This window comes from Myotis lucifugus, unplaced genomic scaffold (genome assembly GCF_000147115.1).
Source record: "Myotis lucifugus unplaced genomic scaffold, Myoluc2.0 scaffold_211, whole genome shotgun sequence".
NCBI lineage: Eukaryota > Metazoa > Chordata > Mammalia > Chiroptera > Vespertilionidae > Myotis > Myotis lucifugus.
This window is the reverse complement of record NW_005871259.1, coordinates 703,567-720,316: the sequence shown is the minus strand read 5'-3', so window position 1 is coordinate 720,316 and position 16,750 is coordinate 703,567. Positions and strand designations below refer to the sequence as shown.

General features: G+C 31.6%; 1 protein-coding gene across 2 annotated transcripts in view; it reads right to left on the bottom strand.

The window, feature by feature from the left end:
• KIFAP3 (kinesin associated protein 3) overlaps positions 1-16,750 on the bottom strand; it is a 112,884-nt gene that overhangs the window by 16,475 nt on the left and 79,659 nt on the right. For both annotated transcript variants that reach the window (XM_006097756.3, XM_023761590.1), the window contains one exon: positions 11,136-11,235. In XM_006097756.3, coding sequence (XP_006097818.1) covers positions 11,136-11,235 — 100 coding nt within the window. The remainder of the gene's footprint in view (positions 1-11,135; positions 11,236-16,750) is intronic.

Below are 16,750 nucleotides of genomic sequence, written 5' to 3'. Positions count from 1 at the left end.
CAATAAATGGGTTTTATATACTACTAGAGGCCTGGTGCATGAAATTTGTGCATGGGTAGGGTCCCTAGGCCTGGCCGGCGAACAGGGCTGATCAGGGCCTTCTGGCTGCTGGCCGGGCCTTCCTTCCCTGGCTGCCGGATGCTAGCTAGGGCCTTCCTTTGTTCCGCGCCAGCCCCTGGTGGTCAGCTCACATCATAGCGAGCAGTCGAACTCCCGGTCAGTTGAACTCCTGAAGGGACAATTTGCATATTAGCCTTTTATTATATAGGAGGATTAATTTATACCCAACATTTTGATTTTTATGAGAATATAAGTGATTTCTTCTGTGGAATCAGATGGCAATAAGATAATGTGTGACTTCAATGGTGAAAAACTAGAACTGATTTATTTCTTTTATATATTTTATTTTATAATACTTCATATTTATATGTTATTATGATCTATATAAGTGTATAATATTACTAGAATATATTTATCAATGGCTATCATCTAAAATGGCCTTCTAAGAGTGAATTTCTGGACGGAGATAAGTTCCAGTTACCAACCACAAAATAAGACAATAAAAAAAGAAAAAAGGTGTAAGTGAAAAATAAATTTAACAACATATATTAATTGAATCAAATAATTCCTCAATCATAAGGTCTAATTGTAGCAAAAAAAAGCAAATAAAAATATGAGATTTTATTGTAATTCAGCATGAAGATACATATGTTTAATGGTGTATAAAATAGCTTGCTTTAAAATCCTTCGATTTATTTTACAAATATTTATAATATTTCCAATATGTATACGGCCCCTTTTGATAGGATGCTTCAGTGCTTGCTTATAACAATGCTATTTTTACTTTAAGAATAGCTCTTATAATGTAGAGATCAAGTTTTTTTGAAATTCTTTAAATTCCATTAAATAATATGGACTCTTTAATCAGAAGTTAAAAATAATGTTCTGACTTATTAAATAAATACTAAGTGCAAATTTATGTTGAAACTGAACATACAACACAATCAAAGACTTGACAAACTAGTTAATTTTATTTGAAGAGAACGAATGGCCTGGTCTTTCAAAAGCACTAACGTAGACCCACTTTGAATCTTAATGCGAGTACACGTTGCGTGCGCACGACTCCCTCAATCCACCTCCTCAACACATGCACACCTTTCTCCTCTGTTTGTTAACTTTCTAAATCTTTCTCCCACGTTGGGCCTTTTAACCACTTACTTGATAAAGTAGGTCACTTAAAAAGCAAGCAAGCCCAATAAAATGAATTACAAAGACGACAAGATTAAACCGACTGCACCATTTTCATACATTGTAGCTGAAACTCTGCAAATATGCAGTTGGCTGTGGTTTGGCATTTAACAGCATGTGATCAGTAAGGAGGAGGAAATTTTATTCTCATTAACTGTTGCAGATTTACTGCAGTGAAAAAGAGCTATGTAACCCGAGATGTGACAGTACAGAAAGATCAAAGCCATGGACTGGAAACTAAATAAACCCTCTGGCTACTTCCTGCAAGGAAAATTCACTTTGGCAATGTAAAACAGAGCCCAGTTAAAAACTACTCTGTTTTATGAGCTGTCATAGCAGCTCAAGTGGTTTGGACCGGCTGAGTTTAGAACATTATATTTCCTTGTTTTTGTCTTAGATACTGCTGCAAGCAGTTTTATAGACCACCCCCCCCTTTTTTTTTTTTTTTTTTTAACACAATAACAAAACAAAAAAAAAGAAACTTTTTTCTTTTGGTTGAAACTGAGAAGGTAACTGCTAAACTTATTAAAGCAGGCAGGTCTTCATTTGCACATTCCTTTCTCATTTACTACAGTTTAATATTTTGCTCTTAGATTTATTTGGCAATACATTACCTTTAATAATTCATCAACAATCTGTATAATTCCTATTCAAAATAAGTGCAAATCAGTTTACAGAACCCACATGGCTCATATGTGAGAACTGAGCTATTTGGTAATGGCACATCTGGAAGGACTATGGAGAATATGGGAATTAATTAATATTACATTTAAAAACCTTTAGGCTCTAAGTTTCATCTGTTTTTTCAAAAAATATTTGAGAAAAAATATTTGGTTTAACATTTCTAACATAAAAATTTTAAAATTGTTCATAAATACTTAAATCACATTGTTAAATCAATCAAAACACAGACGGGCCAGAATAAATCTACCTTAAATTAGAAAATATCCCCTAGTTTAGGAGTAAGCTCAGTATCATTGAATCCAGACTTAAAGGAAATAAAAGATGACATGCTCTCTTTTCCTCTCTTATTTTCTTGGATGGGTGGTGGTGCTTATCAATCAAATTGCTTACAATTTGGATCTTATCATTAGCATGTGATTAAGCAAGCCTTTATAATGGCAATTTGCATACTATTCCCTTAAAAAAAAACCACCTCATATTTTTTTTGAAAATAAGAGCATTCCATAGGTCAAATATGTTATAAAAGCAGTCATCTTTGCTGAAGGACTTTCTATTTTCTTTCCATTTAAATTTACAACTAATTTTTATATATCTGTACAGCCAACAAAAATGCAATTAATACATATAAAAATGTATGAACTTTAACACTAGATAATTGCTCTTAATGGTGGTGATATAATTAACTTCTCAGTCAAGACTGGATTAATTCCCATGTCATTTCTTCTAGTACAAAGCTACACCATAATTAATGTGTTAACATTTTTATAGGATTTAGTCATATTCAGATTACTTTTCTGTTTATAGACTAAGTTATGCTGAATTTCTTCTCCCAAATGAAGTCCTAAGAAAGTGATAATAAATTCGATTTTAAATCTGGTTTTCTTTGGGAGCACCTTTGGACTTTATATACAGCCAACATGCATGCCTCCAAAAACTCTGCTCAGATCACCAGATTGAAAATTAACACAAACTTTATGAGGGCAGCTCTGTTGCCAGCTTCTATTCCTTCTAAATTTCAAAGGAAAATAAATCACTTAAAATTTTTTTCCAAGTCAGTAGTATAATTTCTCTAGGATAAAACATCTTCTGAAGTTTCCAGAATTCTAAGCCTTGATTTTTGGCTTCTATTTCTATATTTCAGTAAAGTTTATAATTTGCTAATGCTGATGTGTGATAATCTAATAAAATTTGGCCTTAAAGTTATAGGCCCAATTTGCTAATAAAACCTAATTCAATTCTCCTTGGGAAATGCAAATCATTAGTGTTCTAACAGTAGAACCAACGTTTCTTGCGATTTCAAGACTACAAAGAAGTTGTCTCAATAAAAAGTAAACAAATAAGATAAGACTAATATAAGGATTCATTTACAGGTGTAAAATAATAGTATCATATATATATACTGACATTAGTTAATTAGCTAAATAAACTATTTGCATGAGACATTAACCCTTCTAGACTGAGATTATCCCACTCATTTCATCCGAATTTGTTTATACAACTGTATTAATCTGTAGAGGACTTTATGACTTAACTACTTAGGACAAATTAATAGTAGCGAACTAATTAAGGTATTAATAATTTGTAGCAACTTTCTTATAATTTGAATCACCAATTTGCAGTAAATCGTGTCAAATGTATTAAAGCAAAATAGATAAACATGTTGTGTTGTACAATGAGACCTACATATCTTACTCTGAATTGTAATAACATTTACTTTGAAAGTTTCTAAGCACAGTTCACTGTGAGACAAAGATAATGGCTTGCCATTTGGAGGCAGTAATGGTGTAATACTAAGAGTACTGGCTCTTGCCAAACTTAAAGGCTTCACTATTTATTAGCTATCTGGTTTGGGGCTTGTCCCTTAAAAATCCCTTAGACTTAATTTCTACATTTGTTAAAACAGGGACAATAGTATTCTTTGCCTTATCTAACTCACACACTTGTTGAGGATCAAATGAGATATAAATGCTAGCTAAATGAAAGTTACTAGTATTAGTCTTTGTATACTTAGATTTAGACCAAAAAAAGCCTTAAACATTTTATTCTTTGAAACTTTTAGAAAGCTCCTAAGACAGTCCATCTTCTGAAATAATAAAAAAAGGAACTGGCAGAATTGCTATGGGAGTATTTGGAAAGAAAAATGCAATTTGATATAAGGATTATGTTAGAACAAGAGTCTTATAGTGTGAAAATCATTTATTTGCATTGGTTTGATTTTCTCATCATAACTGTGTTATAGGTCTATTGCCATTCTTGTTTTCCTGTTTTCACTATCTCCGAAGTTTGAGTAAAATGACCACTTCATTACCTTAGATATAATTTTCCCTGTCATTTAGTATTATTTTTTATGAATGGTTTTATTCATTTCAAGAAATTTTACCACTCATTTCTGATTGGTTAATACTGATGAAGGTGGAAAGAACTTAAAATTATTTCTATTCATTATACCTAGGTATAGCACTTATTACTGAATTTGAAATATATATTTTACTTACATTAAAAACAATGTTATTTGGATAACCAAATACAATTGTAATAAAAATTTCAGAGATTTGGATATTTTCAGATGAAATAATATACTCTGAAACAGAGCAACTTTTAAAAGTAAACAGAATACTGTCTTGTTACTTAATCCTACTGTTCCTATAAAGAGGTTGTACTCTATGTGTTTTAATCATGGTTTAACAAAATTTCATTAAAACAGAGAAGCAACACTTGCAAATCTCCCAAACTAAGTACAGCTGAGAACAAGTATTAGAGACCTATGCAAATCATGAACAAAGAGGAAATAAAATGTCTAAGTATCTTGCATAAGCATTCAGTAAGTTTTTGTTTTTTAATTTTGTATATTGATTGATAATAGTTTTGTCTTAAAATAAAAATATATTTACACATTAAGATTAAATCAAATAATCTGTTGTCCTAATGTTTTCATACATGTAAATGAATATAAATGGAATGACTACATGTTCCAAACATACTGTAGACTTTCACTACTGAAATTACAGATATGGCAGTGATGTACTCAATTTTATGTTATCAAAACATCACAGGTGAATAATGTTTTTTATCAAAAAAGAATTTTCCATAAGGAAGAAGCAAACTATAAAATGTCTGTGGTCAACTCTTAAAAAAGTTAAGAATTTTATGTTAAGTAAATATATATTACTAAATGTATCTATTTTTACCTGTTTTGACTTTCATATTGACTTAAACCAGAACACTGATACAATATAATCTAATATGTGGACAATATCATGTGGCATAAAAGTAGGTGCTGAAAATAATGATTATTCCACAATTAGGCAAGTGTACCTCACTACACTCAGTGGATCTATTTTCTTTGACATAAACAATCATTTATTCATTTATGCAGGATTTATCTTTGATTACTTCATAAGGATAAAGTGTTAGAAATGAAGTTACAGACTGAAAGAAAGTGAACAATTTAAGGCTCCTGTTCTCTGTTACCAAATATATCCCACAATGGTTTCATCCATTTAAATTCTTACAGGAGGTGATCAGAATACCTCTTTGCTCCAGTCAATACGTGGGTATTAGCATTAAAAATCCTTGTCAATTGCTAGGCAAAAATGGAAATTGGGTGCTTTATTTTGTAACCACTGTGTCTGGAAAAATTACTAAAGTCGAGTTTTTTTTTACAGATTTCATGAAGCATGTTCTCTACTGAGAAAAATAGAAGACATTAATAAATAACAAAAAGGCTATGTTCATTTTTGATAAAAATTTAATAACATTAAATAAAGCAGTGTTTTAGTTAATGTTTATTTTTAAAAGATTTCATAAGTATTTGCCAATACATTTAGTTCTTACAATACTGCTGAACAAAAATAGTTGGTCTCAATGTTTATCAAAGGAAGTATTTCCTGAAGGTTCTTTTCACTATTTTTGGATCCTTTCATATACTGTCTATACTACTGCCACAGTAATAATGGTTACTAAAACTTCAGCTATCAGAACAAATGGGAGAGTTTGGGTTATCAATTAAATATTGATAAAGGACTTCTCGGAGAATGGATTTTATAGGCATATTTACTTCCTTCTCAATATAAAAGAAGTTTTGCACTGGCCAAATTAAGAGTTATAACAGACAATAATTTCATTTCTTCTTTGAGTAACTGCTTTGAAAAATCTAATCCAAGAGTTCTAGAAATAATATGTAGTTCTGTAAACATTGCACAATGCACTTTAGACAGGGAATATGTAAATTTGAGGTGCTTTTCTCAAGTGAAAAAACTGAGTAAATAGCTGAGTAAAATCAAGGTGGCCTAATAACTAAAGAAATGTCTAATTTTTACATGTAGAGTCCTTGTTTTAGGTAAAAATATACATTTAAAAATTTGAATAAAAGATTATTTCTTATATATTAAGGAAGTATGTAATTTGTTAGGTATATTCAGTATGATTTTTAGAAGTACAACTAACATTTCAACTGTGAGTTAATGTTTGAAAAAAATAAACTGAGTGAACAGAATAAAAGGTGCATATTGGTAATATATAATTCATATAATGCACAGAAAGTTCATGCCAACATATTCTAAGAAAGAAGGAAAAAGAGGCGGGCTGTCTAACAGACACAGAAAATGAAAGTGTAAGAATCAGATGGCTCAGATAACGACACATCTAGTTCATCCCCGGCTCCAGTGAGATGGTCAGTAAATGACATCACTGTGGCAACCACAAAGAACTCCAGGCCCTCCCTCTGAAGAACATTGTTCAAAGCCCCAAGGAAACCTAAGCAGCCTCTGTAATTTTTTTCCAGTTTATGAAAATTGGATTCCTATAAAAGAAAAATGGACCATTTTTACTGCAACAAAAACTGATTTGTAAAAGCTGGAAGCAGTTTAAAAATACTCAACATGAGGTTCTTGTTAGTCTTGAAAAGTAAGAGTTATAATAAAAAACGGTCCAAAAATATGGTACGGATACATGGTAAAAAGGGGGAGAAAGCTAGTCTTACTCCTATTATTTTTAATTAGCTTCAATAGCAAGTTCCACTTTTAACACCAGTTCAGATTTGGGGAGGGGGAGATTTACATCTGACCCTCTGGGATTGGCAACTGTGTAGCTAATGCCTTGAAGCCCTAATGCATTTTGCATTACCTCTAAATGTCGGGGAATTCTGGCGCCCAGAGGTTCAGACTGATAGTGAGGCATGTCTAAAACCCAGGATTCGCTGTCCAACTGCCACATCTATTTTATCAGATATCCAATCTCCCTTGTAGAATAGGATAGATGAGTTTACAGTTTTCAATATTTCCATTTACACGGCCTTGTTATATTACAAAAATGCAGGCATTCAGATTAAGCAGGGCCCCTGACTTGGATGTTAAGAAAAAGACTAATTTGAACTGTTCTCTAAATCTGGCTTGGTTTCTGCATTTTAATAGATATGCCCTATAACTAAGTTTTGCCATTTTAGGAAGAAAGTGAAGGGTTTTTCTTTGAACAATTAAAAAAAACTCTTATAAAAATTAGAAATGTATTCTTTCCCTCAAAGGAACTTGGGATCATCAATTGACTGGAACCCAGTGAAACGGGTATGTTAAAACCCCAAAGACCAAAAAGCCATGAGTATTGGCTAAAGAGCATCCCACCTGGCACTGCCATACTGTTTCATGTTAAAAACAATGACAATGATTAAAAAAATTTACATTTTATACATTAATTTTTAAAATATATTTTTAGTGATTTCAGAGAGGAAGGGAGAGGGAGAGAGAGAAACATCAATGACGAGAATCATTGATTGGCTGCCTCCTGCATGCTTTCCACTGGGGATCAAGCCTACAACCCAGGCATGGGCCCTGACTGGAATCTAACCTGGGACGCCTCAGTTCCCAGGCCTATGCTCTATCCACTGATCCAAACTGGCTAGGCTATACATTAATTTATTATTATTTTTTCTGATCACTTGACAATGCTTACTTATCAAAGATATATGAAAAGGAACAGGGAAAGAATTTTTAAGTCATCTGAACAATTTCCCTGTTCAAAAACCAACTCAGAACATATAACATTTTCTTTTTTTAAAAGTATTTAAAAATCAGCTTTTTCAGTATTTAAAATTCAATCAAGAGTTTTTTTTTTCATAACTAACCCAAATTCTTCAAGTTGTCCATTAGGTCTGCTTAATCTTATTTCCACAGCGAAGATGAAGAATAAGAGTTTAACATCTTCTGTTTATAGTTCTAAAAAATACTATTTTGCTTAAAATAAAAATTTTCAAAATAGTATTTTCAGTCAATGTTATTTGATCTAATAGGCTTTAAATTTACCTACTGGATATCAGAAGCTGAAAGGTAGCCATTAGTTTAAAATTTCACATCTGGGACATTTTGTGGCAAATTTTCATGCCAAAATATGTGAATAATTATGTAGCAACTTAAAATGCTTAAATCTTTGCAGAATTAAAAAATAAGCCAGATAAGATCTATGGTTTGTTACTATCAAAGAAGAGCATAGAAATCCTATTAAAAGAGAATCCTAACCAATCAAAAATGATTGAACAAAAGCAAGAGTAAATGATTCCAGAGTAGGAAATGCAGAAAAAAACAACCGAGTTTGGGCTACACTGTAGACTTTCTCTGTATCTCTGCTGATCTAATTGAAAGTTCCTTCTTATTTGATCTATTACCTAACCAACCCCCCTCCCCCCAAAAAAAACTAAGGAAATTCATTGTAAATTATTTCTCCTGGAAATAAAAAAAGAAAACGATACAGTTACATGATTTAAGGTCTGAAAAATTACAAAAGACAGGAGATGAAAGACAACTTTCTCAGGGGAAGTTCTTTTTAAAGGGTAAATAATTCCCAAATCAAAATGATTATAATAAATATCACTCTTTTGATTTGAAAATAGTCTATAGTACGTTTTATTAACTAGTAATTTAAGCCTACATTATTCTGATGTGCCTTTTAGATATATAAAACACTACCCAAATTAGAGCCTTGATTTCTTCATCTGTAAAATGGCTATAACAATACTTGTCTTAAAATATTGCTGGGCAGATTAAAATAAATATAATGAATATTTGTAAAATAGATTATACACAATAGATGATCATATTTTTACCTTTGTAAAGAAACTGAAGGTACAAAGGTAAGAGAATTTTCCCAGTCATTTTTAGAGAGTTATTAACAGAATTAAGAAATAGAACCCTGAAATCTTTGGACACAGTGCATAATTTAGTCACTGAGTACAGCTGTCGCTCAAAACATATTTATTGTTTTATAAAATGACCATTTTGAAAACCAGATGAGAAATTTTGCTGAACTGAGCTCATAAGTTCATTGTTTTGTACATCCAATTTTAATGAAAATGTTCGGGTTCTTAAAAAAATGAAAGCAAGTCTTTCTGGAGTAAGTAATGCATAATTAGTATCTGTTTTCTTTACACTGGAGATTGGCAGTATCTGAAGGAGATACAAAAATAATGTTTTCTTCACAATGAAACATAAATGGCAGAATTAATCTTGTAAATGCCATCAGCAAAAATCTTTCATATAAATATTAGGATTATAAACCCAAATCATTTCTTTCTTTTCCAATTATATTTCAGAAAACATTTGTATAAGGAATTATCCCATGATGGAGTATAGTAGTTATGATTAAACAGAGCCTCTATTTAAATGATTATGGCTAATATAGACAGAAACATCAGAAGTAATCAAAAGCCATATGCTTTCTGGTATGTAACCATGTTTAACTTTTATTTCCTAAGGCAAGGAGTTTCTTACCGTGACATCCAGTATAACAATAAAATTATTTCGAAAGTGCTATTATTTATTTAAAATCCACTACAGAATACTGAACTACATATAAGGGATCATATTTCATGTAATACTACATTTTCCACCATGCTTTTAAACTTTGAGTCATGATCATCAATGAGTTGTGAAACAATATAGTGGGTTGCAATGTGCATTTCAAACATGAAGTAATAGAATAAAACAGAATTTATCATTGTGCATTACAGATAGTAAAAGTAATTACTGTTTTAAGAAGTTTTTGTTCTACATATATACAGGTATATACATATATATAAACAAATGTGTATGTGTGCATTGGGTTGCAATATGAAAGGTATTTCTTAATGGGGTTGTGGTAAAAAACCCCAAATGCTTAGAAGTCATTATAGTATGCTGTTTACTTCCAAATTAAGCATCATGTTTGAAAGAACATAAACTTTGGAGACATACAGATCTGAGTTCAAATTTTTTCAGTAATATCCTAGTAGTATGAGTTGGTTACTTAAATTCTTAGAGCCTTGATTTCTTTATCTGTAAAATGGCTATAACAATACTTGTCTTAAAATATTGCTGGGCAGATTAAAATAAACATAATGAATATTTGTAAAATAGATTATACACAATAGATGATCAATAATGGTTGTAAATAATTACTGTTGAGTCAAATGGCTTATTTCAAGTGATCAATAAGAGTTATAAAATATTAGTCATAATTGTATCCTTTCAATTAAATAATGCCTAAATATATCCTCCAAACAGAAAACAGTTCATGTTAATGAAAAGTACAAATGTATAAGAAAAAAAATAATTTAAAGGAAAAATAGTCTTAACAGCAAATAAGACTACACCTATTCATGAGACTAATTTGATGTGAAATTTCAATAGTCAGTCTAAAATCAAATATTACGTCACAAGGAATGATATGACGGAGAAAAGACTGTTTACACATTCTGTTAAAATTTTATAAATCAATTGTAGAACAATGCTGACATGTCAGATTTCCCCCCTTAAATGTTTCATTTGCATGCCATCCAAGGAGGAAAAGTTTTTAATCAAAGCATCAACTTTTCAAAAGTTATGATGTCTGAATAATTGGTAAAATTCATGCATTGAATCCTTATTTTATTTTATATTTTAATAGCTTTGGAAAACAATCTGGGTTCATTAATTTGACAAAAGTACTGTCTCTTTCAAAAGAAAGCCTGGATTTTGAAAATCAGTGATGAAGCATATATGTTTTCCAGATCTGTGATGTCCTTTCTTTTTTTACATAGAAAATATAACTTCAGAAATAATTTAAAATCAAGCAAGTATAATCATGAAAATACTGAGTATTTTTTCCTCTTTAATGAACAAAGATAGAAAAATGGGAAATGAAGAGAATTCTAGCTTTTAAAAACAGGGGAAACAAATTTTCTTGGAAAGATTGTTTACCTGCCAGGAAATGAATGCTGCCCAACCACATCTCCATTTTGAAGGTGATAATCATTGAAGAAATCTGGACTTATGGCTCCTTCAGAGGCAATTAGCCCATCTACAAAAAAGGAAGATGGTAACTAGTAAAACATATTTGTAGGGAATAAAAAGGAAACTATTCTATCAAGCAACACAATAGCAAATAACCTGTATATTTAATCTGGAAATAAAATGTTAGCATGACATGCTCTTCTCTTGGGAATATGAACAGAAGACCATACATACATACATGTTTTCTTTTAAAACAATCCAGCACAAAGCTTGAACATTTATTGAGCATCTACTATAGGCAGTACTATACTAGTGCAGAGGTGAGTAAGACAATCTCTGCCTTCAGGTGGCTCACAAAGACAGAAGAGGACATGGGTGAGGCGAGGTAAGGGGGGACAGACAGCAAGGAAATAGAATGACTGAAGATAAGGAGACATTAAATAGCACACTGTCAGTAAAGTGCAAAACTTTAGTTAGTATGTCCTGCATTTTATACCCACACAGCTTCATTTGTGTACTGGTAACATGATTAGGAAATTAGATACTTCAAGTAAGTGAATTTCTAAATAAGCAATGCTTGACAAACCTTAAAACAACACACAAACTTGGGTTAGAAATCTTTGTGAATATATTTTACACTCCCTGAGTTTTTATGAAGTGTACAGAATATATTTAAATGGTTCTTGATGACTCAATCTTCATTATAAGCATCAATTATCATGTAGCAAGCCCTAGGTGGTTAGATATATTTGACTACTTACACTAAATGGCTCTACACTACTATGCTTTTTGAGTTCTTTTCTGTTGGTTATAAAGTGCTTCTTTTCCTAAATCCAGGTCTGCATTATTACTTCTTACTAATTTTTGAGTCTATTTTCTTATTTGCTCTAAACTAAGAATCCAGATAACCTATGGCTTTTGTAATAACTATTTGAAAAGTTCTGAGAAGTTTCCTATTTTGAAAGTATTCTGGATTAAGTGACCTCTAGGTAGATATTGGCTAGGTCACACTCACAGGACTGTTTACAAATTTGGGACATGGTAAGTCAGTTACTCAGACACCAGATGACCATTTTACACTTTTATGCGTAACAATACTTTCCTGGGTCCTGTGGTCAATACAAAAATTACAATAGATAATTTCTGTTTTCAAGATTCTTATGTCAAGTGAAATAAAGGACAAACACTTAAGATGCAATTAAATAACACATTTCATTAATAAATAATATAAATGGGATTGGGTATATGTACCAAATGAGCACTGGAGACAAAAAGCTGCAGCAGGAATGTGTGTCTGCAGGGCTTAGAGAATCCTACTTGGGGAGGAAGGAAGGGAAGCAGAGGTGTGGGGAATGCCAAGATTCCATAAAGAGTTGAATAGCTAAAAAAATTAACTTTATATGGATCTAACACTTTGTGAAAGTATGGCTAAAAATAAGGTTAAGGCCACAAAAATCAACAAGCTCCTCTGCTAAATGAAAACCAAATAATTGAGGATCAGAGTTCAAGAAATCTGCCAATTTTAGAGGAACAAAGCTAAGTAAAATGCCAAAATAAAATGTATACCACAGTTTGAAAATGAATACAAAGATATTCAGCATGCCAGTAGAAGAAAAGATTCTACACTCAGAAATACTTCAGATATAAATACACTAAATAAAAAGATAACGGAATAATATTTTAAAAATTATTACATGAAACATGACCTAGTGACGTGAGCCAGATTAGGAAGAAACTAAATGTCAAATTCTCAATAGCGTCATTGTGATCAGAGCTCCCACTGTCTTCAAAGGGAAAAATGAGGAGCAAAAGGATAAATGGAACACAGAGTGGAACTATAAACTGGCAGCTCATCAGATATCAAACTAAATATTTTCAGTTTAAAGATTCAACCAGAAATTTTATAAACCCAGAACTCAACTAGTTTAACAAGAAAATAAGCCTGATATCATGTGAGTAAAAAAGAGCAAATTTATATTTCTGAACTTATTTTTTAATACTTCTAGGATACTGCAGCTCATTCTGTGAACCACAGCTGCTACAGTGCCCTTCATGGCTTGACAAAAGTTAGGCAACTCTGATATGTGAGCAATCTCTCTTCCCTAGAATTTATTTATAACTTAATAAAAGTTAAATTATACCTTAAATCTTCCATTCAAGCACCCCAACTTCTTCGAACTATCTGTTTCTCAGCATTCTGAACCCCAAAATAACTGTTTTCTAGAAATACTACAGAGGAATCATTTATTCTTGATTACAAACTCCAGATAAATCTAGTAGTATTTTACTCTAACCTTGTTTCTTATTCAAGGAACCGAAGAATTCCATGTCCCTTTTAAATAACCAGAGAACAAACAGAAGGCAGGTGACATACACCAGAGCATGTTGTAAGCTGCAGAGCATTATTTACATTTAGGTTATTAAATTATATGAGGCCTTTATGCCATGGTTACATCCAACACACCTTTCTGAGGTGTTCCGAGTAATGATGGTAAATATGCTTATAAGTAAAAGGGGTATGTACTGGAATAAGGGTGAAATCAAAGCAAATTGATTGTCAGCACAGGTAATTTATCAGCCTTCTGATTTCTGGAAGTCAGTTAAAAAACTGGCGTATGCACATTGTGAACAAAAGGAACAAATACAAAAACATTATCTTCTTATATATTGTTACCTAAATAAACTTCATTTTTTAAAGTCAAATGAAAACATAATATTGGGCTCTTTGGTGAACCAGCTAAAAGTGAAATTGTGATTGTGTGGGAGAAAATAGATATCAATAATGGAGAAAATGAGAAAAAGAAATGACTCAAATAGATAAATCATAACTTATTTGGCTGTCTCTGATAAGACAAACCATAGAAACACATATGGAAATGAAAACTGTAGTTTTACAATGATTCCGAGACAGAAGCAAACCATTTTAAGCTTCATATTCCAGAAATGTATTTACATGTCAAATGCTAGGAATAAGATTCACCAAAATTGATGAAGAAAAACAAAAAAGTAAAGTCATTTAGAAGTGGGCAGTGGTAGTAGTACAGCTTTACTCTAAGTGACAATATGCTTCCTCTGTTGGTAAATGTTCTAAAGCAAACAGCATAATTTTCATGACAGAAAAGGAGTTAGTCAGTGATTACAATCATAATAATTTTAGACTTCAAGAAAAAAATATTGTAACTAAAGGAAATGCTAGATTCCTATTTTATATAACAATATTAAAATCCTTTAAAAAAATAAAAGCAAGAGAGAAACATATACATTTTGACATATTTAACAGTTTGAATATACAGAAGGCAATACTAATGACTACCAAGTAGCAAATGATATTTCATTTAAAGTAAAAGAGAAAACCCAGAGAGTTATGGGCCACTAAGCTTAACCTCTGTGGCTAAAAAGCTACTGACCCTGCTTTTATTGGAAGAAGCCTAACGTTTCATGGAGACCAGGGACTTAAATAAGATGGCTTTCAAATCCGTAGAATTACAAATTTCTCTGAAGTTTCTGAAGATACAATGGCACACAATACGAGAAAAGAGGCTGGCATTATCTAGGTTTCCATGACACATATCAAGAGATATCACAGAGATTCATGTAGTAGATGAACTATTCATGGAAAATGAACTAGGTAAAATATTAATACACTAATAAAATAGATGGCTTGATATAAGAACTATATCTTTAAAATCACAGCAATGTAATCTCCACCCTATCATCAGGCCACAGGTATTAAAAAACCACCATGAGTATATCTAATGATAATATTCCACCCCTCAAATGTTTAAATTTACTTTTCCATCAGTGGTGGCTGTTTCTAAATTTTGCTATAAATTTATTTAATTTAATTTAGATTTTCCACAAAAGCCTAAGTTGTACATTTTAATTATAAACTATCTTACATAAAAATGTTTATGATTTTCATTTAAGAGGTTAATTTAAATAAATTAATTTTTGGAAATGTGCTTTAACTTTTTTTTTAAGGGTATAGATAAGACTTTTATTTAATTACAGCGAAGTCCTCTCAGCAAACTGAATATTTTTTCTTCTTTTTTTTTCCTTTCAAGGTCATTTATTTAATAATTTATCTTATTCCCATTGATATAAAATGCTACTTCTATTATGTACTAAATGTCCACATATACTTTTTTTTCTTCTTTTTAAATTTTTTCTTTATTGATTAAGGTATTACATATGTGTCCTAACCCCCCCATTGCCCCCCCCACCCCACTCTCATTCATGCCCTCACCCCCCTGGTGTCTGTGTCCATTGGTTATGCTTATATGCATGCATACAAGTCTTTTGGTTGATCGCTGTGCTTTAACTTTTTAGAAATCTGTTCTAAAATTCTAATTGTATTAAAACAACAAAGTTGAATACTGTGGTGGTTAAAAGTTTTATTTGGTTTGAAAACTATGATTCACACTGAAAAGTAGCTATCAATCTTCAAAGCAAGAAATCTGACTCCAAGAAATTCTGATTTCTATTAACAAAAAAATTCATATCATATATATTTTACATCATTTTACTTCATGAATATCTGAATATGTAAGGAACAGCTGCTTGCCATTACTGAACTAAGAAATTTCGGTTGGTTGAAATTAATGATCTACACCATCTGGTTTGAAACACAAAGCAGTATTTCATAACTACTGTAAAGTTCAGTTAGGAAGAAATCTATTTGATTTTCAAAGTAAAGTATCAATTTTCTAGGATTCAAATAACTATATGAAATATAAAAATAATGCAGTGTTTATGGGCAATTTGCACAATACCCAATTATGAATACACATGAATTAATACATAGTAGGAAAAAGGTGAGCCATTAATTTAGATATAATTACTTTCATGCTTTTTATTTCTAACCTGCTACAGATCTTAACCCTCTGAGTGCCAACCAATATCCTAGCAACTATGCTAAAATTGCCAAGGCATTTTTGCTGATTTTACAGCAGTTTAGGAAAAAAATTATGAATCACAAGTAAATGAAGTTACATATTCAAAAACTTAAGGAAACCTTTACTACATTGACATATTTAGCAATATCATCATCACTAATAAAAGCAGACTTAGAACTGGACGCCATTTCGAAGCTTTGATAGCGCTCCCAGCACTTTTGGCGAAAGACAGGAGGAGCGCGATTGCGCTCCCCGGCACTCTAGGGGTTAATTAGAAATCCTTTCCTTCCACTCGTCAACTAAATTACTTCAATGAAGTAATATTAATACTGGCAACTGTGAAACACATTAAAAGCCAAATATGGGAAAACGTACCAATCTTTGTGCCAAACTCATCCCTGGAAAAAGGCAGTATGGCAGAATCAACAAGGTTATAACATATGTAAGATTTACCTTGAAAACACTAGCCAAGTTTAGAAGGAAAAATTTATCGCTATAAAGTATCTACATCATCCCAACCAAATAAGAGTCATCAAATAGTTTACTACTTTGAAAATAAAGCAAAACTATGGCAAAAGTAGAGTGTTAAAATGAAATACAGGGAAAACAAAACATAAATTAATAAGTTATACATTTAAATAAAGAAAGAAAAATACATATTACACTTTCAAACAGAAGTCAGAAGTC